General features: G+C 37.5%; 2 protein-coding genes across 4 annotated transcripts in view; one reads left to right on the top strand and one right to left on the bottom strand.

The window, feature by feature from the left end:
* CCDC122 (coiled-coil domain containing 122) overlaps positions 1-10944 on the bottom strand; it is a 34374-nt gene extending 23430 nt beyond the window's left edge. Inside the window, exons 1-3 of one of the 2 annotated variants that reach the window (XM_059042220.2) lie at positions 10133-10944; positions 1162-1249; positions 537-652 (exon numbers count right to left, since the gene is read on the bottom strand). In XM_059042220.2, coding sequence (XP_058898203.1) covers positions 537-652; positions 1162-1207 — 162 coding nt within the window. In that variant the 5' untranslated portion in view covers positions 1208-1249; positions 10133-10944. The remainder of the gene's footprint in view (positions 1-536; positions 653-1161; positions 1250-10132) is intronic. The other variant, XM_067016171.1, reaches the window with a different exon arrangement.
* LACC1 (laccase domain containing 1) lies at positions 10359-20942 on the top strand. 2 transcript variants are annotated; one of them, XM_059042212.2, is made up of 7 exons: positions 10361-10876; positions 12210-12814; positions 13668-13846; positions 14964-15129; positions 17966-18191; positions 19293-19453; positions 20473-20942. In XM_059042212.2, the coding sequence occupies exons 2-6, from the start codon at positions 12265-12267 to the stop codon at positions 19450-19452; spliced, it is 1281 nt and encodes a 426-aa protein (XP_058898195.1). In that variant the 5' UTR covers positions 10361-10876; positions 12210-12264; the 3' UTR covers position 19453; positions 20473-20942. The 2 variants fall into 2 exon arrangements, with proteins under 2 accessions (XP_066872271.1, XP_058898195.1); XM_067016170.1 differs by lacking the exon at positions 19293-19453 and having other exon boundaries at positions 10359-10876.
* Positions 20943-24003: the final 3061 nt, after the last annotated feature.

Here is a 24003-nt window from a genome sequence, read left to right as displayed (position 1 = left end):
CTCCTTTAGCTATATTAACAGAGAACAGTTACATCTAATTATGCTGAATACAAAAACAAGTATGGCTTCCAGATGCCTGTGGTGGAATTATGAACATATTTTGAAATTGAAGGAACACAGAAGTGTTCCTTATCTACCTGAAATGTTCACTGGCAACTAGTAATTCATGAGCCATAGCTTTAAGAACACAGGCTTAAAAACTTAACCTTTCTTCAATTCAGAATTTTACGAAAAACTATCAAATAGAGTGAATTAATAATTCTATGTGACATATTTTTTATGCTTATTTATAGTCACAGTGACCTTGTTGAATGTTTGCACACTGGATGTGTAAAATGTTCCATGAAACTGGAATACTCATGTAGACTTTACTTAGGGATACCAGAATAATTTAGAAGGTGTAAATATGAAAAGCAGACATTTTAAGTTGCCTCCTCAGAGTTATTAAGTTATGCTTAATAACTTCCCTGTTACAAATTTAATATAGCTTTGAAGACCATAAAGACTCATTTAAAAGACTGTGTGAAATAGGTTACCTGCAAATGGAACAGAACTTTTTTGTTTTTTTCTATTTCTGATGTTTGTGATTGTTGTTGCTGTGCAACTTGCTCGACAGTATCAGTTAATGAAGATGTGTCTTGTTTAGCCAGAGCTAGACAAAATAAAGTACATAATAAAAATCTAAATGCAAACATTCTAAGAAACATGTTTCTTCACTCAAAGTCATGAAAATTGTTATGTTTTCTCAAAAGTAAACTAAATTTAGGGTTGGTATTCTTCCTTTTTGACTATAAACAAAATCAAAGGCCATAAAACTAGACAATTCAAAGTCACCTACTGCAATATTATACCTGTTACTTTATGGAGCAGTATAAATATTTTGATTGTCCTAAAAATTTTTATCTAGACCATTTGCACATATACTACAATTATAGTGGTACCATAACCATTTCTCTATTGCAGTTGATGAATTTTCATTATAGGCCCGCATTTTCAGGTTGTTATACTTTTTCTAAACATTCTAGAAGTTTCCTCCTGGTAAACTTTAACAGCTTCCCTCTATTCTAATTTGCTACTAATTTTAACACGATTATCCTATCATACTACTTTTTTGTTACCGCTCATCTTTTAGTTATATATTTCTGAAGATCGCTTCATTACCTTCTTCAGGAACTCCTTGACTCTTCCTTTCTTTGTTGCCTGACATTCTTGTGTCTCTCTTCCCCTTTTTAGTTCACCTTCTTTACTCCTACAAAATAATCAGTGTAGATAATTTCACTTTTCTTTTCCGTCATGTATTAGTGATCCTGAAAGTAAATCAATTGTCAAATATCTCACAAGGATGACAATGACATTCGTCATCAGTTCCAAGAATTAAAATACAATGATTGAGTGAGAGATATGGGGAAAAAAGTAGAACTGTTTTTCCATCTTGGTTGTCCTGCTTTTCAGCTGTTATGACCCTGAGAAGTTTCTTAATTTCTTTGTTCATCAGTGTCCTCATCTGTAAAACCTCATAGGACTGTTGTAATAATTAATGTATGTAACATGCTTAGCATAGTAACTGACATAGAGTGAGTAACTAATTATTCTGGATTAGTAGCTAGTACCTCTAGAAATATTATGAAATGGATTCTAAAACTATAACCAGAATCTGTGAAAAACAGTGCCAAGAGGAATTAGCAACTTCTGTCATGGGTATAGGATGCAGGGAATATGGCACTCCTGTGTAAGGCCAGGGTAAGCCTTACACAAGTTTAAAATCACCATTCAATCTCTTCTATACGTAGGAGAAACTGATGAGATGAAGGGGTAGATTTTTTTCTCCCCTGAAAGATGGAGAGAAAGAGTTCTTCCCTGTACCAGCACAACAAATGAATGCTGAGTTGGCAGAGTTAAAGGCATTACCAGTCTTTGGAAAAAGAGTATCTGATTTTGCCCGTCCATTCCTATACAAAAGAAATTATACAATTTTGCATGATTAATAAAAGGAATGTAGTGTTCCTGCTTAACATTTGAACATATGGATTTTTCTTTTTAGATGACATCCTTTTTAAACATCTTCTCCCTAAAACCACCTAGTTTCTCTGAAGTTCATGCCATCATGAGCTTCAGATGAGTAAAGTAAGAAAAAGTAAAAAGTAAAGTAAGCTTTACTCTTCCTTATTGTTATCCATTGACTTCTAAATCTCTATCCTTCACTCCTAGATTATAGTATCTGACTTACTGTGTCTCTATTACTACTTTTAAAAATATTTCTTTGGAATTTCAACATCCACACAGGTGGTACTTTTAATACCCTGACTTCTCAGTTCTTTGATGTTTTTCCTTATCCATCCTCCCCAGCCACCCAGAGTATCACTACACCTCATCCATAATCTCAGATTTAAACACTTACTTTTCAGCTCAGCCCTCCTAGTATTTTGACTGTAAGAGCTGTTCAACCACATTGACTCTTCTACCTTTTCATGGTCCCTTAGCTTTTCATGTACTCACATCACTTACCCAGTTTAGATTCCTTTGCATTCAACCTCACTTTTTTTGTACCGCTCTCTCCCTGTCCTACATCCGTGGAAAAATTCCAACCAGTTTCTTTGCTTACATACTAGTAGCTGAATACGCCTCAAGAAAAGCACACACCTGTGCTGTGGTCTCACTTAAAATTCAAGACACTTTATGTTAGGTGGGCCCTTGATACTAGGCCCCTAGGATTCATCAAGTTTCATGGATGATTATTTCACTCCTTCTTCTCTGTCTTCAAACCTCCCACATCTCTTTCTCCCTCGTCTTTCAGTTGATAACCCACCTTCTTATTTAACTGAGATAGTAGGAAAATATCAGAGACGGTGGTAAATCACCCCATCTACCAGCTTTCCTGGACCTATACCTATATACTAGTCTATTCTTTTCTTGCAGTGAATAAAGTGTACTTGCTCTGACCTAGGGCCAATCCTCTACTTCTGTACCCCTTCCTCTCCTACTCAAGGACATTGCTCCTTCAAACATCCCATCAATATAATTTCCTCCTTTATTTGGTCAAACATATTATCCTGGACAGCCTATCATATAATCCTCAACAATAACCACTTTTGCTTGACACTTTATAATCCTTTCAGCTATTGACCCCTTTCTTTGCTCTCCTTTATAGGCAAGATCTTTGCTGTCTACTTCCTCTCCACCTATTCTTGAACCCACCAGAATTAATCGTTTACAACTCTAAACTTCTTATCAATGTATCTATGACATCCACACTGTCACTTCAATAGCAAGTTTGGTCCTCATTTTCCTTAACATATCCATGTCATTTGACACATTTGATCATGCCCTCCTCCTTAAAACAACATACTTCTTGGTTTCCTTTGCTGGCTCCTCCTCACCTTTCTCATTTATGTTAGAGTGCCCTAGCACTCAGTCCTCAGGCCTCTTCTTTTCTCTAAACTTACTCTGCAGGTAATGCCGTCCAGTTCTATGGCTTTAAACTCCCCTTATAGGCTCACAACTCCCAAATTCATATCCCTAACCTGATATCCCTCTTGAGCTCCAGACTCATAAACAATTTCCTACCTGATATTTCCACTTGACTTTCTTACAGGCATTTCAACTTACTATGTTCCAAAATGAACTCTTTATGTCTCTGTCCACTCCATCACTACCCCTAAACCTGCTCCTTCATGGTCTTCTCCATCCCAGTAAATTATAAGTTCATTTTTCTTATGCATACTCAAAACTCTAGAACATTAGCAGGGAGGTATCTAGAAGGGTATAAAGCCCAAGGCAATTTAATCAGTCTTGCCCAAGATAATAATAAATGAGAGCTCATTGTTGATGTTCCATAGACCCTTTGGGAAATCATTTGAGATATTCCCCAAGTATGTGGCCCAAGACTGCTGCCCCAATTGTTTTACGCAATAGACAAATAAGAATCTTGACTCTTTTCTTTCTCTTACATGCTGCATGCAATTCTTTTGGCAAAACTCACTGGTTCCACCTTTAAATTATATTGGAATCCAACCACTCCTTACCTCTTCCAAATACTATCTTAGCTAAGAAGGCTTCCCTGATAATCCCTCTAAAACATGACCTTCATCCCCCATTTCCTTACCCTGCCTCATTTTTCTTAACAGCATTTATCACTTTTATCATTTTTCTTTTTTAATTTCCTTTTACTAATGTAAGCTCCATGAGGGAAGAGACCTAGAACAGTGTCTGGAACATAACAGGTGTCTAACTATAGTCTATCTCCACTTCAATTGACCCTGGTCTACTGACAGAATAATGCTTCTGAAACACTGTTCTGATCACATCAAATAGCAACCAGTCTTTCAACTCCACCTTAGATGCATCTTCTTTAAGAAGTTTATCTTGATCTTTCTGGGTAGATATGATCTCTCTCTCTCTCTCTTTTTAGCACAATTGTTTCTATATCTCTATTATACCAAGATAGATAACAGTGTAGGTCTCAGGCTAAGATAGGGCTAATCTTGAATCTAGGTTGTGCCACTTACTAGTTTATTAGGTAAATTCTTTCCAACCTGAGCCTCAGATTCCTTGTCAATAATAGTACCTTCCTCATTAGATTTTTTGTGAGGATGAAGTGAAATAATGAATATAAAGCATTTAGCAAATTCCTGCCACTCAACAATTTATATTCCTACTGTTTACATTATTTTATACTATATTTCTCTATTAGACTATAAGCTCCAGGAAGTCTTACTCATTTTTGTATTCTTTAAAGTATTTGATGAAGAAACCAAAAAAAAAAAATTAAGAAAATTAGATTTATACAATAAAAAATAAAGTAACTGGTACTTCTTGATATCTATTTCTGAAGCAGCATAAATTGAAGAACTCTTGGATGATATTTATTTAAACCAGCTATTCATGAAAGGATATCTGGTTTAAAATTGAGGAAGTTTTCATTTTTTCTGGATCTCCACTGTAGAATGGACAAAAAATAAAAATGAAAACAAACTACTGCCATCTACTGATAATTCATTACAATTGCATAAATCAATAAAAACAAGAGTTTAGAGACTAGACAGTATTAATTATTCTTTCATTCAAACCACGTATGTCAGTACATATTATATACAAAGCATTGTGGGAAATATAAATATGAATTAAGTGACTGATTTTAAAAAAACACCTTATAATACCTACAGTATTTGATAGTAAATATCCAAATATTACTTATAAAAAATCATTTAGGCAAAACACTCTCAACTAAAAAAGTAGCTTTACAGAAAACAATGCAATGGAAATACTATAAACCACCATGTTCTATATTAACTATAGCCAACATTTACTAATTACCATAAGTACTTTCACATAGATTATGTTTTATCCTTCAGAGCAATCCTATAAGCTAGACATGATTTTTACCTGTATTTTGTGAATGAGGACTAAGACTTCGAGAAATAAGGAAATTCGCCAAAGGTCATACATCCAAGCAGGAAGGATGAAATTTGAAGCAATTAGGATCCAAATCAACACTTATTACGTATTTGGTATGTACTAAAGCATTGTGATGAGCATGATTTTTGTGCACCATCTCATCTGAATTCAAGAGGCGAGTGCCTGTAATTGGCCCTTGGGAGGAGATTTTTTAAAGGTCATGGTTTGAGTTTTTGGAAACTCATCGTCTGGTACCTCCCTTCAAGTTAATGAGCAAAATAAAGCAAGGCTGTCAAACTCCCCTAGGGTTTTGAGAGCTTCTGGCTTAAAAGAATCAAGACGAGGCAACTGTCCATCCATGTGTGCCTATGTCACATAAGCATCATTTTTCATCCTGAATGGAAAAAGCTGTTTATGTGGACCTGCCAGGCAGTTTAAGTAGTTTATAATTACCTCCTACCCCCTTTAGAACATACAATTTATTAGAAAACAAGGAAAGAAAAATTACTTAGTTAATTTTCACATAAGTGTGAAATTGCTTTTGTTTTTGTTTTCCAAGTGGGAGGGGGAGTTTAATATCTGAAGCTGATGTTTAACTGGGGAAGCTAAAAAAACTGACCTGGGGAAGAGAGAAGAGTTTTCCTGGAATTGAGAGTTTAAAATTATGTCTATATTTGTCATAAGCATGATGGAATCAGTTCTGGATGGTTCAATTCCAACAATAAATTAAAGAGGAATCATGGGGAAAATGTAACAAGCTGCACAAATGAGTAAGAATCAATAATACATATTTCAGGTAAAAAAGAGGACAAGTCTTTCCAACCACATGTTTTCAAGAGAAGTTATATCATCAGAGTTATCCAAAAAGAATAAATCAATTGAATCATTAAAAATGTATTGCATACCTATTATATACTAGAGTCTTAGAATCTGCTGAAACTAGGGACTTTTCTATTCCCTGGCTAGGTAATGAGATTAAAGTTTCAGGATGCTGAAAACAGAAAGAAACCAGAGGATTGGTACTGTTCCTTAACTTTCTTTCAAAGACAATTTAGAGAACAGTCAGATATTACTCATTGATAGCTTTAAGCCAAAGGTGGGATTTCTCTGAATGTACAGATAGTACCAGACTACAAAAATATCTCGTTTTGGGGTGTAGACATACAAGGGTTGGTCTGCAGCTCACATCTAAGTTTTAAGGGATGCCCAGGCAACTGTTTGAAAAAGCAATTATAGGTCTTTGGTGAAATCCAGTCATAACCTCCCTGCTTGTCTCATTCAGGACAGTAAGTCTTTTATTTTTACTCTGTAAACAAGTAAACATGATTTCTAAACCAAAAGGAGCTCGTAGCAGGTTGAATTGTGGTCCCCCAGACAGATGTCTGTGTCCTCACCCCCAGAAACTGTGAATATGAGCTTATTTGGAAAAAGGATGTTTGCAGGTGTAATTAAGTTAAAGACCTCAAGATGAGATCATCCTGGATTTAGGATGGGCCCTAAATTCAGTGACAGATGAGAGGCTGAGCATGCAAACAGTGACTAGGCCATATATAAAAACAGGACTCTGACCCACAACCTGCAGCAACCAACCCAGGAAACCATCCATCATCTACAGTAACCAGCTAGCCTGCCATCTGAAGTCAGACCACTATCTCTAACAACAATTCAGGAGCCAAACATAAACCCCTATAACAAATGGCCCCAAAATGGCCAGTGCTTGATTAATAAATAAGTTTCCCTAGTTTTTGTCCCTACTTCCAACTTAGGACCAACCAGAGAAAGTCAAATAGGCACCCCTAACCAATCACACAGGATGCGCAACTTCTAGTGAGCCCACCTACAGCTTCCCCAGGCCAACAGCCTGCAATCAGGGCATACTTGAAGATTTCCCTTTTTTCCACTATAAGCTTTCCCACCCCGCTGCCTGCCTTTGAGTCTCTGCCAAAACACAAGTAATGTGGCTGAATCCCTTATTCTAGCAAGCTCTGAATAAATAGCCTTTGCTTACTCTATCATTGGCCTTTTCTTTATTTCCACTCAGGTGTCTTTATATGAGAAAGGTACAGGGAGATTTGAGACTCAGACACACAGGAAAGTAGACCATGTGAGGATAGAGGCATAGAGCCCCAAGTCATACACCCCAATGCAAGGAACACCTGGAGCCAACAGAAGCTGGAAGAGGCAAGGAAAGCTTTGAAGGAAGCAGGGTCCTGACACACCTTGATTTAAGACTTCTGCCTCCATAACTATAAGACAACACATTTTTGTTGTTTTAAGCCATCCAGTTTGTGGTCATTTGTTATGGAAAACTTCGGAAACTAACATAATCTTTTAACAAGGAAATTTGCATGTTACATGTCCTTTTCTGGAAGGACTCATAAACCCTAGTGTGAATGGTTTAAAGACAACTGTCCCCAGTTTTATTCTAATTGTTTTCATGATAAGGATTTACATGGTGATTAAGCATGTCTGGGGATTTCCCCAATGGTTCCCCTGAACAGCCAGGCACTCTCTCTGCCCCCAAAATGCTCTAGGCCTCTATGGGGGAAATAGATGCAAAGTCAAATAATGAAAATGTAGAGGAACAGTAGGTGTTCTCTTAGTCTACCTACACTTAACCTCTAACCAATTAACTCATTTTGTTTCCTTTTAAATCATAAACTGCTAATTCCCACATCACACTGAATGCGCATGCTGAATGCTAAAGGGTTAGAAAGCTATTCTCCAGTGAGTCTGCCCACTCCTGCTCCTACCAGTGGAACTGTACATCTGACAATGTCACTTGTGTTTGTTCCTGAACCTGTTTATGCCAGTTGTACTCGTCACTGTGCTTTCATAATTTAATTAAATCTTATGTAAACCAATGAAATAGTATGGAAATAAAGTTTGTTTCTTTAAAAGCTATGTTTAATATTTTGGAAAGATCCAATTAAGGTGAGTTGTTTGAATGTGTGAGATAACTATAAATGATTATAAAGAAGAAATCTGCACTCAGCTTCACAAGTGTCTCTAGGTTATTTTTTTTTTTTTTAAAGGAACCGAATCTTGGGAAAGCTTAGCTGATGGTTGAGAAGTGTAGTTTATGGAAGAGATATGATGCAGAACTCTAATCAGGAGGCCATGTGCAAAGAAAAGGCCTGGACTTTCTCAACAGATTGGCAAACAAGCATATAGTTGTTTTAGGTTAAAAAATGTTTAAGGTATTATGGTATACTTTTTCATAACTCTCTGGTTTAACTGACTTTCCTTTGAAACAGTTTTATTTAGATATAATTTATATACTACCGTGTTCATCTTTATGAGGTATACAATTTAATGTTTAATTGACTTTTTCAATGTACTGCTTGGTTATGGATACAGATTGCATCTATGAGACAGCTTCTCCTATACAAACAAAATGCTAAAAGAAGCAGTTAATTCTGCTTAGCGAGCAGATGGGGATTCAAGGTGATGTTTGAGCTTGAAGGGTCTTGAACAAGTAACAGCTAAAAAAAGCATATAAAGAGAAGAGTGTTCTAAGCAGAAGGGATAGCTCATGCAAAGGATGAAATCATATGGTGTTCCAAGGAACAGCCTTTAGTTTGAGTGGCTTGGGAATAGGGAAGTTGTATTTTCAAATCTAATTATGCATCTGAATCATCTGTAGAGATTAAAACAAAACAAAAAGCAAAGCAAAACAGGCCAAGACTTGACTCCCTGAGTTTCTGATTCAAATGTAGATCTGGAGGTGGTGGAGGGGGGAGCTCCCTGGATTTATATTTTTTTAAAGTGCTACTTGTAGTTCTCAGGTGTAGCCAGGATTGAGGGCCACTGGAGTGGGGGGAATGGAGATGAGGCCACAGCCCAGTACCAGATGGTGAAAGGAAATGGCATATAAATACAATATAACGGCGAACTTTCTCTTCACTGACAGAGTCCCTAATCTGAAATATTTTTTAAACTTTTTTTTACTGTTACCGTTGCATGACAGAAAATGAATTCCCACCATTGTCTATAAAAACAGAGATAAATGTTTTCACCCAGCTTTGTAACTAAAGACCTCCAGTTTGCTTACAGTAATATTTAACATAGAGCAAGCTCAGGGCGGAATGGATCAGGTGCACCACATAGCACTCAGTGCTCTTAATAAGTGTCCAGCCAAAATGATGAAAGTACAATTTTTGACAGAAACATCTGCCAGATACTGAACAGTGGGTTCCTATTCTGGGTTGGTGACGCCATAGAATAGCAGCATCTGCCCACTTCAGGTGCTCTTCTAAACTCCCAGATGGCTGAGATTCTTTCTCTCAGGGACAGGTTCTTCAGCACTTATCGTCTGAGCGACCGTCAGAAGAAAGGGACCCCCTCCTTCCGTCATACCCAGTTCCACAGGAAACATCCTTTCTCCTACTCTTTGAAGGTTGGACATATTTCCCCTTGGCCAGAGCGTCTGCCTTCCATATACGTAGGAGCTGTTCAACCTTTTTAAATAAATGAATGTTATGCTCTTTCAGGGCAGAGAAAGGATGCTAATTTACATCTTTATCACAATTCTAAGGGTCAGTGCCTTCTAATTTTCTACTCCTGGCGCGTATTTTTCAAAGGGCACCTAGGACCTCCGTTTATCCACACAAGCGCAGGAGCTGTAAAGTTTAGTCGGCAAGTTGGGCAGAATCAGCAAAAAGGCAAAGGAAGTGTTCAGCCAACTCGTTTCTGGAAACAAATAAAACAAAACCGTTAAAAAAAAAAAAAAGTCTACCTCAGAAAGCACGTTACTTGAACTTGGATGGGACAGAGTGCCAAGGGCTAACGCAAGGAGGTTCTCAGGCCTGGGCTCTGGGGAGGAAACCGAGTGTCCCGACCGCGCTGCCGGGCCGGCGACTCGTTGTGGCCGAACTGGGAGCGCGGACGCCGGGAAAGGGTTTCATCGCCCCCGGGCGTGGGGAGGCGGTCATTGACCCGAGGCCGCTCAGCCGCGCGCCCCGTCGGGAGGCCCGCGCTGCTCCCTCGCGCCCCGCCCAGCCACCGGCCCGCGGACCCGCCTGGCTCCCGTCACTCGGTCGGTCCGCCGCTCCGGTTCCCGTTCTTCCTCCTGGCGCCGGGCGGCGGGTGCGAGCTGGCGCCCTCCTGACCCGGAAATGCTAACGGTTTCCCGCGGTTGGGCGCGTCCGACCCGAGGGTCGCTCCCCGGGTCCTTCCCGCCTCCCCGCACCCAGCCCCCTGGCCCGGCCTCCGCGGCTGTCGGGGGGCTGCCGGGCGGGGGCTCCGTCAGTCCGCGGTCAGGCGGGTGAGGCGGGACGGGCGCCGCCGCCCAGCGCCCGGGCACGCTCTCGCGGCCTCCCGGCCTCGTTCAGGCGGAGGACTGGGGGCGGCAGACGCCTCAGAGCTCGCCGCCCACCGAGTGTGCAGCGGAAAGCGACGCGCGACGGGCGAGGACGGAGAACTGCCTCGGGTGTGCGTCTGGCCGTCGGAAAATCTCGCAGGGGCGGGAGGAGTCCGGCAGGTGAGGATCGGCGCCCCACGGGGCCGAGCGCGGAGCCGGGCGGGTGGCAGAGGCGTCGTGGGGCTTTTCATGGCCCAGAGGGAGGGGGTAGGAGTGGCGGCAGGAGAAAACCTTCCGGGGCAAAGGGGGTCACCGAAGGGGTCACCAAAGAGAGACCGGCAGCCTGGGGTGGGGGAGGGCAGAGGCTGGGGTGAGAAGATCTGTGCGCGGGGAGTGAAGAGAAGAGCAGGTGGGAAGCACACCTGATCCAAATTGCCGTTGCTTATGAGATAATTGCCATACCTGAGTCCTGCGTGAATCCTGGAGTCTGCTTTTATCTCCTTAAAAACGCATTTAAGGGCCTTCCCTGGTGGCGCAGTGGTTGAGAGTCTGCCTGCCACACGGGCTCGAGCCCTGGTCTGGGAAGCGGCCCCCGCTCGCCACAACTAGAGAAAGCCCTCGCACAGAAACGAAGACCCAACACAGCAAAAATAAATTAATAAAAACGCTTTTTAAAAAAATTGAAGTATAGTTGATTTACAATATTAGTTTCAGGTGTACAACATAGTGAGTCAATATTTTTATAGATTATATGCCGTTTAAAGTTATTATCAAATATTGGCTATATTCTGTGTGCTGTACAATATATCCGTGTAGCTTATTTATTTTATACATAGTAGTTTGTACCTCTAAATCCCCGACCCCTATCTTGCCCCTCCCTCCTTCCCTCTCCCCGCTGGTAACCACTAGTTTGTCCTTTGTATCTGTGAGTCTGCTTCTGAAAAACAACAATAACAAAATGCAATTTTTTGAAAGAAAAAAAAAGCAAATAAGAATTAAAAAATTTTTAATTTTGGGGTACAGCTCCATTTAACCTATTGAACTTGAGACCCAGGTATTTCATAAGAAGGAATGTAAATTAGCAAACCAGTCATATCCATATCCGGATTAATGATATATCAATAAGTTGACACCCTGTAATTAAAAAACAGGACTTTGTCTAAGTCAACAAGTCATTCCCTGCTTAAAATTTGCTACTTGCACCATTGTAAAGCAATTATACTCCAATAAAGATATTTTTAAAAATTTGCTGCCTGAAAACAAAACAAACACTGTTGTTTTGCTGGGAAGATGTAAAGTACTTTCACAAAATGAATTAAGAGATGGCTTTGCTTTTCATTGTCCTGGTTCTGACAAATAGTGGACTAGCTTTTCTGGGAGGAATCTAGATTCAGTATTTTGGTTCCATTTTTAAGTCAATGCAATTCTTTTTACCCATCCACAAGTTTCTGTTGTAACTATAAGGAGATTGATATAACTTTGTATTCTTACTTATGCTAATTTTTCTTTACAGGTGATTTTGGGGGGCACAAAAACCTTCTTTGAAGAACTTTGTACAGTGTTGAAGGATGGCAGAAGCAGTGTTGATAGATCTCTTTGGTTTGAAATTAAACTCTCAGAAAAACTGTCATCACACATTACTAAAGACATTGAATGCTGTCCGATACCACCATGGTGCCAAGGCCAAGTTCCTTTGCATAATGTGTTGTAGTAACATCAGCTGTGACCATGATAATTGTGAATTAGAAACAAGCAATGGATTATCTGCTTTCCTGAGAGAATTTGAGACTGTTAGCAATCCCAGCATGGCTGCCTCATTGTATACCATTAAACAAAAAATTGATGAAAAAAATTTGAGCAGCATTAAGGTAATTGTGCCTGTGCACCGGAAGACATTAATGAAGGCTTTTATTGGTCAACTCTTCACTGATGTTTACAATTTTGAGTTTGAAGATTTACAGATGCCTTTGAGGGGAGGTCTTTTGAAACAGCCTACTGAAATAAACATAATCACAGCTCAAGAACTAGAAGCAATCCAGAATGAAATAGAAACATATTTGAGAAGTTTGCCAGCACTGAAAGGAGAATTAACCATTATCACATCTCCTTTGATCCCAGGTATGTTAAACACTATCTGTTGTTTTTACTGGATGTGAAAAACCAGTCTTTCTTTACAGGTTGTTCACCTCTTTTTGCTTCTTTCTTTTGTAGACTAGTGAATTTGTGTGTTCATTAGCATCAGTTACAACATGGGAGTGTCATGCATGGCCTTGTAGTGTCAGGGGTGTCAAGGGATAGCCACCCTAAATAAATAAATACTCTTTATGCAAATTCAGCTTTAAGACAAATCCCCCAGCCTTCCTTTTAAATGAGATTTATGACCGTAAGCATTTCCTACTTAGAAATTCTGAAGCCTTAACTCATTGGTGCTTTCACAGAAGAATGAAGTTTACTGTGAGCTATATGAGCTATATGCTATTGGGATAACAAAGACAAATGGGACAAAAGATACCCTTTGAAGAGCAATAATCCAACAGAGAAGGTAAAACAAACTCAAAGCATTATGTCGTAAGAATAGATGGAGGTATAAAGAGCTGTAGAGGGCTTCCCTGGTGGCATAAAGAGCTGTAGAGGGCTTCCCTGGTGGCGCAGTGGTTGAGAGTCTGCCTGCCGATTGGGGGGACGCGGGTTCGTGCCCGGTCTGGGAGGATCCCACATGCCGCGGAGCGACTGAGCCCGTGAGCCATGGCTGCTGGGCCTGCGGGTCCGGAGCCTGTGCTCCGCAACGGGAGAGGCCACAACAGTGAGAGGCCCGCATACCGAAAAAAAAAAAAAAGCTGTAGAAATTAGAAGGCAGATAAACTAATGCAGGATGAGGTGATTAGGGAAAGTCTTAATGAGAGTGGGTTTGTAATGCTTATAGTCTTTTTTGTATGTCGTGTTTTTAATCTTCATTTTTTATCTTCAACAGATATTTTCATACATGGATTTACCACAAGAACAGGTGGAATATCTTACATACCAACTCTTAGCTCATTCAATCTCTTCAGTAGTTCCAAACGGAGAGATCCCAAGGCTGTTGTTCAAGAAAATCTGCGTAGGCTGGGGAATGCAGCAGGATTTAATGTGAAGAAATTTTACCGAATAAAGGTACAATTTTGTTTCCTATTTTGGAAGATGTAAAGTATATTCTTATTTATTTATTTATTTATTATTTATTTATTTTTGACTGTGTTGGGTCTTTGTTGCTATGCGTGGGCTTTCTCTAGTTGCGACCAGCAGGGGCTACTCTTCCTTGCAGTGCATGGGCTCCTCATTGTGATGGCTTCTCTTGTTGTGGAGCACAGGCTGTAGGCATGCAGGCTTCTGTGGTTGTGGTGCGCGGGCTCAGTAGTTGTGGCTTGCAGGCTCTAGAGCGCAGGCTCAGTAGTTGTGGTGCACGGGCTTAGTTGCTCCGTGGTATGTGGGATCTTCCCAGACCAGGGATCGAACCCGTGTCTCCTGCATTGGCAGGTGGATTCCTAACCACTGCGCCACCAGGGAAGTCCCTAAAGTATATTCTTGACTCTGCTAATGACTACATGGACTTTATTTAATTTTTGCATCTAGTGTTTTATCTAAAATTTAGGATAATATTTGTGATTATTTTTCTTAGAGCTGTATACCATAACCTAAAGATCAATTCTATGACGATATATATATATTTCACCTGGAGCTCCTCACATTTAAAAGTACAGTGAATTCTCATAGTGCCACTGCCCTTTTTGATTTAGAAGGAAGGTTCCTGCATGGTGGGAGAGAAAAGCCATTATTAATCAACACTAGGAGGAACTAGGGTACAACTGATGAGATAATTGTTTCTTACAGAATTCTAACATTATTTGACTCCAGGAAAAGTAAAAATATCATTGATTTGGAAATTTAATTTCTTTCAGTAAATTAGTACTTTGTGGAAAGTACTGTAATTAGAGATTTACCCATCTCTAGTGGGAGGTATTCATGATGGATGGACTATTTTGAATTTTTTTAAATGTTTGTTAAATGTAAAAGTCTGCTTTCCTTTGAGGAAAATATGCAGAGATTATCATATCATAAAATCAAATAAGTAAATTTGTTATTTTATCGTATATGGACCTGATATATTTAATGAATGCTTGTAACTTTAAACTGGTTACATAATTTTGTACAAGATGCGTACTTTCAGAAAAGCTTATGGTATGAGAAACTCTATCTTCAAAACATTTTTTTCTCACATCTTTGGTATTAGACTGATCATGCCAATGATGTCTGGATTATGGGAAGGAAGGAGCCTGAATCTTACGATGGAATCACCACAAATCAAAGAGGAGTCACAATAGCGGCTCTTGGTGCTGATTGTATACCGATAGTTTTTGCCGATCCTGTCAGAAAAGCATGTGGGGTTGCTCACTCTGGTAAATGTACTTAATTAAACATCTAGGATTTTACCAATTATTTTTGTACAGGAAAAGTTATAATTTCTTTCTGATGGACATTACAAATAGTTAATTACTACCCATGGTGATAAGTGTAAAGATAGGGAAGAGCTAGCAGACTCTTAGGACAGGAGCAGATAAAAGAAGTCCCTAAGTCAAATTATATGAATCAGAGTATAATTCCCAAAGAAAGCAGTACTTAGGTTGATTCCTGGGGGATTTGTAGGATTTGGCTAGGTGCCAGTGTTTCCGCAGCAGGGGTGCTATTAACATTTGGGGCAAGATAGTCTTACACTGCAGACCAAGTTGACTTGGCTTTTGAAATTCTTCATGCCAGTAGCACTCGGAGTTGTAATAACCAAAAAAAAAAAAAGCCTCCATGCTTTTCAGAACACTCCCAGGGAGTTGTTATACTGCCTCTAGTTGAGAACCCTTGAAGTCCAGGGAATAGGAAGTTGAGACATGTTGGGTCACAGAAGGTGTTTATGAAAATGCAGCAGCATGTGTAAAGGTGTGGAGGTAAGAAAAAGCAAGATATGTTTGGAAAACCGCATTTAGTTTAATATGCTGTAGTCTAATGGCTTTAACTATTCTCTAAAGATAAGAACAAAGAATTTTTAGGTTCTGTGTTGTGTTAAGGTTATGGAATTTTGTTTTCTGGTGGTTAAAAAAAAAAATACTGTTTAGACTACCCAGGGGTTATGAGTCTATGTAAAATGAAGAATGATCTTTTAGATTTTATTCTGCTTGTAAATCAATGACTACTTTGTCTTTTAGACTATAGATAAATAAGAAAGTGGTGCATTTTTCTTTTGATCTACCTAAAGTAATGAATGACTAGAAGTCAGTAACATTGTCAAAAGTTACTTAAAATTTGAGGCCTAGTTCCTGGATATAAAAGTAGCAAATATTATTTGCTACTTCCTGGGTTTTGAAACATTAAATTCAAAAATATCAAAGATGAAACAGTCTTGAAAAGGAACAAAGTTAGATGTCTCACATGTCTTGATTTCAAAACTTGTTATAAAGCTACAGTAATCAAAACAGTATGTATGGTGCTGGTATAAAGACAGACATATAGAGCAATGGAATAGAATAGACATCCCAGAAATAAACCCTTGCATATATGGTCAAATGATTTTTCACAAGGTACCTAGACTATACAATGGGGAAAGGACAGTTTCTTTAACAGATGGTACTGGGAAAACTGGATAGTCATATGCAAAAAAATAATGTTAGACCCTTATCTTATGTCATATATAAAAATTAACTTATATATAAAAATTAATTTTTTAAAATTTTTAATTAAAAATTTAATTAATGTTAATTAATTAACATTAATAAAAATGGATCAAAGATCTAAATGTAAGAGCTAAAACTCATAGAAGAAAGTGTAATCGTAAATCCTTGTGATCTTGGATTAAGCAATGGTTTCTTAGATATGATGCCAAAAGCACAAGCAACAGAAGTAAAAATAGATAAATTGGATTTTGTCAAAAGTAAAAACTTCTGTGCATCAAAGGACACAGTAAACAAAGTGAAAAGTCAACCCAACCGATTGAGAGTAAATATTTGCAATTCATACATCTACTAAGGAGTTAATATTCAGAATATACAAAGAACACCTACAGTTCAACAACAACAACAAAACCCAACTTGATTGAAAAATGGGTAAAGGACTTCAATAGAACATTCTCCAAAGATGATATGCAAATGTCCAACAAGCATGTGAAAACATGCCCAACATCGCTAATAATTTGGGAAAAGCAAATCAAAACCACAGGATATCACCTCACACCCATTAGGATGGATAATATTATTTTTAAAAGTGTTGAAGAGAAATGGAAACCATAATGCACTATTGGTGGGAGTATAAAATGGTGTAGCTCCTATAGAAAACAGTATGATTGTTCCTCAAAAATTTTTAAATAGAATTATATTACCCAGCAATTCCACTTCTGAATATATATCCAAAAGAATAGAAAGCAGGATGTTGACAGGATATTTGCACACCCATGTTCATAGCAGAATTATTCACAATAGCTAAGAGGTGAAAGTAACCCAAGTGTCCATCCATGATTGAATGGATAAGCAAAATTCATACAATGGAATATTATTCAGCCTTAAAAAAGGAAGGAAGTCCTGACCCATGCTACAACATTGAATGAATCTTGAGGATATTATGCTAAGTGAAATAAGCCAGTCACAAAAAGACAAATACTATATGATTCCACTTATAGGAGGTACCTAGCGTAGTCAAATCCAGAGGAACAGAAAGAAGATGGGTGGTTGCCAGAGACTGGGGAAGGTGGAAAGGCCAAGTTCTTGTTTAATGGGCATAGAGTTTTAGTTTGCAAAACGAAAAAGTTCTGGAGATTGGTTGCACAACAATGTGAATAGACAATGTTACTGAAGAGTACACTTGTAAACAGTTAAAATGGTAAATTTTATGTTACGTGTTTTTTCCCACGATTTTTAAAAGTGTGCATAAAAAGTGAAGGAGAAAGAGAAGACTAAGAAGATATAATTCCAGTGGAAACTGAAAGTATAGAACATTTTAAAAAGGAAGTGGAAGGGACCTCCCATTAAATGTCTCTTCTGTGTCAGGTGCTTTGTATAATATACCTCATTTAAAAACCAGTATTTTAATTAGTTTATTATTTGGCTTAATTAATTAATTTTGTGACTCATTTACTATTTCTGGACTTTGAAAAATACATAGACTGACTCTGCTCATTTTTAACTTAGATATAAATTACGATGAAATTTTCTTATGTTTTAATTTTGCTTATCTCTTTTTCTTCTTATTTACCAGGTTGGAGAGGTACTTTGTTAGGTGTTGCTATGGCTACAGTGAATGCTATGATAGCAGAATATGGCTGTAGTTTGGAAGACATTATTGCTGTACTGGGGCCCTCAGTAGGACCTTGCTGTTTTACTCTTCCAAGGGAATCAGCAAAGGCATTTCATAATCTTGATCCCAGATGTGTACGGCTCTTTGGCTCACCAAATCCCTATGTTGACATCCGTAAAGCCACGAGGTATGCTTGATTTCAGTCCAGAACTGCAAGTTTGATTATTGCTTATTGCTTCTAAAATGAAGATAATTTTAGAAAATAATTATTAACTCCAAGAAAAATTCAGGTGGCAGGTATTTAAGTAGCTGACCTATACACTTATAAAAAAACTAATTTTAAATATGAAATCTTTCCTGATTTAAGTTTGAATAACAGCAGTCTTCTGATCTGGTATCTCTTATTGATTTAAAAGTGAAGGAAGAAACAGTTGGCATTTAGTTTTAAGAGATCTACTTAAACTTCATATAGAAAAGTTGGCACTTTTTATAGAAAAGAATGGCACTTTACAGACATTCCTCAGCTAAATTCTCCTAAATATAATAAACTATCAGGAAACTGATATTTTAAAATTATTCTTATTCTCTGATTAATATATTTTTAAGCAAAAATACTAGATAATATAAACACATAGATACTTTCAAGTTTTTTATGGTCCCTTGCATTTTTGAATTTATGAAATTTTGCTATTAATAGATAATAAAAATTATTTGTCATTTCTACAAAGGAAAATTGATGTCTGATTTGAATTGTGTTTCTTTTCCAGTCAGCAAAACCTTACCCAGATTCTCCCTCATTTAGTACATAAGTAGAAAGGATTGAAATTGATTCTTAAATGCGACCTGTGAAATAAGTGTCACTAATTTATAGTCATATTTCATACCATAAAGTGTTTAAGGAGAAGCAAGTTTTCTGTGAAAAATCTGGTTAATAAAAGGAAAGGAGGCGGGAGAGACAGATGACTACAAAGCATGCTCTGTCTGAATCAATTGAATCTTGTCTTCAAGATTCTTCTTAAATAAGTGCTTGATTTTGCTTATAGAATCCTGTACCCAGATCATGTCTGCAGGACAATAAGGAGGTTATACAGTTCATATATAAACTTAGGTGATTAATGGTGGTGAAATCTACCATTTCCTGACTTGTCCCTATTCTGTAACTGAATAACAATTTGCATTGTTCCAAGCAGATCTTTCCCAGAATTCTTTTACACCAATATCCATACTTTTTCCATATTGCTTTGGCTGTTGGTAAACTTTCTGTCTTTTGAAAAATCTGTATCCTAAGGATTCTTCTAGAACAGGGAGGAATTCTACCACAGAATATTCAGGACCAGAACCAAGATCTCAACCTCTGTACCTCCTGTCATCCTGACAAGTTTTTCTCCCATGTCCGAGATGGCCTTAACTTTGGTACACAGATTGGCTTCATATCAATTAGAGAATGAGGTATAGTAGCTTCTCTCTCCCTGCTCCCCCTCCCTCCTCCTCCCTCTTTCCACCTTTCCCTCCCCTCGTTTAAAAAAATAATTATATTTAACTTTACTTCTTTATTCCTATAGCAAGAATTAATTCTCTACTTTTTAGTGAAGCAATAGTAGTAGAACAGTTAATTTTCTGTGACATACTCTAATATAAAGAGCAGCTACTTCTTTTCCTAGTTAATGAAGAATATATTATAAGTATATATAAAAGTATAAAATTAAAACATTTTTTTCATTAAAAAATCATGTATGTATGCAATTTAACTCTCCTATGTACTTGACATCTGTATATATTTTTGACATCTGTATATATTTTTTTGACATCTGTATATTTTCTATCATAACATCTGTATATCTTTCTTTTTTAACTTCTTTTGAGTTTTGAGAAGAAATCTTTACATAAAAATTCTAAATTCTATAATAATAATACATACACAGACCAGCCTGGTTTTACAACCAAATTTCCAGCTGATTATCTATAGTAGGAGTTGGTCAGTTTTCTTTAAAGGGCTAGATAGTACATATTTTAGGCTTTGTGCAACATGTAGTCTCTGCTCAGCTATTCAACTCTGCTTTTGTAGAGCAAAAGCAGACAGGAGCAGAAATGAATGAGTATGTATTTGCTTCAGTAAAACTTTATTTACAAAATAAAGTTTGGTCCACAGGATATAGTTTGCTGACACTTGAGCTACAATCATAGAGCAATATTGAGTGTAATTTCATTAAATTAGTATTTCTTAGAGATGGATTTTCTTTTTTTAGTTATACAAAAAATATTTTGTGACAGTGATTTGACACTGACCCTTTAGCATATACCTGATTTTCTTTAAGGTTACTTTTTATTGAATTAATATTGTTTTTAGGCTTTACAATGTCTTTAACTCTTTAATATACAAAAGGCTTTGATAGATTTAGTGATTTTTACATTGATATTTTAATAGCACTACTAATGGCCTCATATTTGATTTCTATGTATTTTTACAGATACTTGACTGGACTTTTGCATAACTATTTCCTGCTTCCTTCCAAACCAACTGTAGGAGAGAAATTTAGCTGTTTGATATACTTAAAGCCAAAAGGATTATAATGAATAATTCATCTTTCAGATATATTTTCATTATTATCCAAAGCCAAATGATTTCATTGATTCTAACAATAACTGACACAAAATCAATATGATGTATTGGGTTGGCCAAAAGGTTTGTTCATTTAATGAATACGTTGTTCAATAACGTTCTTGGTGAAAATGACAAATGTGTCTTTTATTTTTACTTAAACCCAAATGAACTTTTTGGCCAACCCAATAGTTTATATGTTACACAGATAAGGATTATTCTTAAAGTTTGTACTCTGTAATTGTTACATAAATCAGGAATAGGTCTATTCAGTTTAGTATTTATTGGGTAGCCTCTATTTGTCAAGTATTGTGTGAATCATAGGTGAAATCAAGATGAGTAATACTTTTTCCCTTTGAGTCTAATGTAGTGGAAGAGATAACCACTTCTAACACTTTAATTTTAATAGCCAAAGAGTACAGGAGAAGGGAGGATTAATTCTATGTGAAAGGCAGAATAGAGAAGATATTACAGAGAAAATGACTTACCACATGCGCCTGAAAGATGATGTATAGGCTTTTGACAAATAAAGAACAACCATAACAGGTAGAGGGAATACCGTAAACTAGGGCATGAAACTGTACGTGTATAACATGTTCTGGAAAGAGAAGGGTGTGGGCAGGAGTTACTGGAAAAACAGGTTAGAAACAGATTAGTTTGGGTCTCAAATGCCATGTCAGAGAGTTTGGAGTTTATTTTCCAGGCAAAGAGTAGGCATAGAAAGTAGGAGAGTGTTTTTATGTCCTTGGCATTATATTTAACAAGATGGATTTAACTTGTGAGAGACTAAAGCAGAGAGATTAGTTAAGAGGCAGTCACGATACTTTTAAAAAGAAATATGAAACCTGAATGCAGTGGAAATTAAAACAGAGGCAAGAGTAGGTGAATTAGTGAGACATTTCAGAGATGGAATCTGCAGATCCTGTTCCTAGATCATGGAGGTAAGAGGTGAGGAAGAGTGGAGAAGTCCCTGATGCCTCCACAATCTCTGCTTGGCTGACTACCTAGAGTGGCAGCAAAGATGGGGAGGAGGTTTGGGGCAAGGGGGAGGGATAATGAGGTTGACAGACAGACTGAAGTACATCCAGATGGAAATATGTGGTCAACAATTAGAAATAGAGACCAGGAACCTGGGAGGGAGTCGCAAAAAAGACAGCAATTTGGGAGTTGGCTATGCAGAGGCAATACCCGAGTCTGCTGGAACAGGCGGGATCATCTCTGCAGAAACAGAGTGAGAAGAAAGGAGGTCCAAGGATGAAACCTCATGCAACACTTGCATTCGGAGAGCCAGAAGCTGAACCAGTCAAAAAGATTAATCCTAGAAGAAAAAAAATGTATAGTCATTTTGGAGAAAGAAGCCAGCATAGATATGAGAGGTACTCAAAAAGAAATCTTCAGGGAGTTCCCTAGTGGTTAGGATTTGGCGCTTTCACTATGGAGGCCCGGGTTTGATCCCTGGTCAGCATCCTGCATGCCGTGCAGTGTGGCCAAAATACAAAAATAAATAAGTAAGTAAGTAAAAAAAAAGAAAAAAAGTCTTCAGAGAGAAAATAAAATGAGAAGAAACCAATGGATTAACCATGTTGAAGCTGTTCTACAGGTCATGGTGGTGGAGTCAGATTTCAGTTCTTTGAGGAAGAGGATGCACTAGTGTCAACCGTTCTTCGCTAGTATTTATTGGAGAAAATAAAGCACCGAGGGCTGTATTTTGAAGCATGGTGTGTGTGTGTGTGTGTGTGTGTGTGTGTGTGTGTGTGTGTGTGTGTGTGTGTATTTGGGAGAGGGGATGAGTAGTCTTAAGTGTATTTGTAGGCTGAGGAGAGGATTTAGGCTGTTTTCACTTGGGAAAAATGGTATGTATAGTACATACTTTTAATGTGAATTGTCACATTGTACCTTAAAAAGATTTCTTATTTCATACATATATTTCTTACCTGAATATGCAGAAAATTACATTTGTTTGGTACTTATAAAGGACTTTCAAGTCCATTACCTCATTTTACCTTTACAGGTACCCTGAAGTACATGTTAAGTGCTATTCCTTTTATTCAGAGGAGAAAACAGCCTCGGTGAGGTAGAGGCTAAAATCACATAATTTGTGGTAAAGTAAGATTTGAACCCACATCTTGTGACTCCAAATATCATTTCAGATTTTACAGTTAATCAGAGCTATCTAAATTAAATTTTTACAACTTTTTGTTAATATCACATATTCATCCACTCAGTCAAAATGTTGAGGTGCTAGGGTAGGTTAAAAATTATAGTTATGGCCCTCAAGATATTTAATATCCAGTGAAAGGTGACATTCAATAAAGCAACAATTTTAATACTGTGATATGTGTTGTAAGGTTGTTTAATTCTTTTAGGTAACTCATAGCTCAGTGTGAAATTTATATAAAATCCCTCATTTCTTCCAATTTAGGGAAGGCATTAAATATAAATCATAGGACAAACTCATGCAATCAAACTCATGTAAAATACTCTTGTTTCATGATAACAGTAACATTAAGGAATAGTTCCATTGAGAAAGATGGATAATTTTCCAGTTCTTCACTGTATATTATTTTGTTGAATGCAGAGTATTAGGCAGCCATGTTTTACTTTATGTACCAAAGTACTCCAAAACCAAATAAAAATTATGTTTGATTATCTATGATTTTGCATTATCTGTGTCAAAGCATAGAATGAAAAGTTGTCTCCTTGCTGTTTTACTGAGTGAAAAGTATTGATTCAGTAACTCAAAATCAGAATGTTTGTTGTTAAATAGTCATATCTTATTGCCTCTACAAGATGTCTCTCTTAAGCATTTGTGTATAAGTTTCTGGGACTTTTAGGGTGTAACTACAATGATGACTTTTAATAAGTTTTGTTCTGTTTTCAATCTAAGCACTAGTACTAACTGCACATAGAAAATATAAGTTGTTTCAGTAAGACAATAAATTAAGTTTGTAAATCAGAGTTCATGACATGATTTTTTAGAGGTACTAATTAGCAAACTAAAATGTATCTAATTGTAATTTTAAATTCTGAAGAGTAGCATAGTGATTAAATATGCTATACTCCATTGCTTTATAAAGCAAAGGAAAAAATGGTCTTTCCACTAGGAGGTAGTATTTCTACAAGTAGCTCTGCTCTGTTTCTTGGTATAAAGTTGAACCAATCTTAATCTCTGTATTTATTTGTACAAAACACATATATGGCTCTTACTTTAGATGCAACTTATTATAGTTCAAGTAGGTAAAAACATTTAGGAATCCTCACCTACCTGGGTCTCACTTCTACAGAATCTCCAGTAACTGCTTTTCTGTAAGTAGATTGGGGGGTGGGGTGGGGATTTAAAGAAGCTTATTCTGTGTCACATGACAAAAACATAAATGATACCCATGGATTCAGAAGCTGG

Source organism: Kogia breviceps, chromosome 16 (assembly GCF_026419965.1).
Source record: "Kogia breviceps isolate mKogBre1 chromosome 16, mKogBre1 haplotype 1, whole genome shotgun sequence".
NCBI lineage: Eukaryota > Metazoa > Chordata > Mammalia > Artiodactyla > Physeteridae > Kogia > Kogia breviceps.
Note: the sequence above shows the minus strand (reverse complement) of the source record. Positions and strands in the feature narration are given on the sequence as shown.

Bases quoted from the DNA above. Each gene is read 5' to 3' on its own strand.
- LACC1 (XM_059042212.2), top strand. From the start codon at position 12,265: ATGGCAGAAGCAGTGTTGATAGATCTCTTTGGTTTGAAATTAAACTCT. The intron at 13,847-14,963 runs GTACAATTTTGT...CTTTGGTATTAG, and splicing joins AGAAATTTTACCGAATAAAG to ACTGATCATGCCAATGATGT. The intron at 18,192-19,292 runs GTATGCTTGATT...CTGTATCCTAAG, and splicing joins GACATCCGTAAAGCCACGAG to GATTCTTCTAGAACAGGGAG.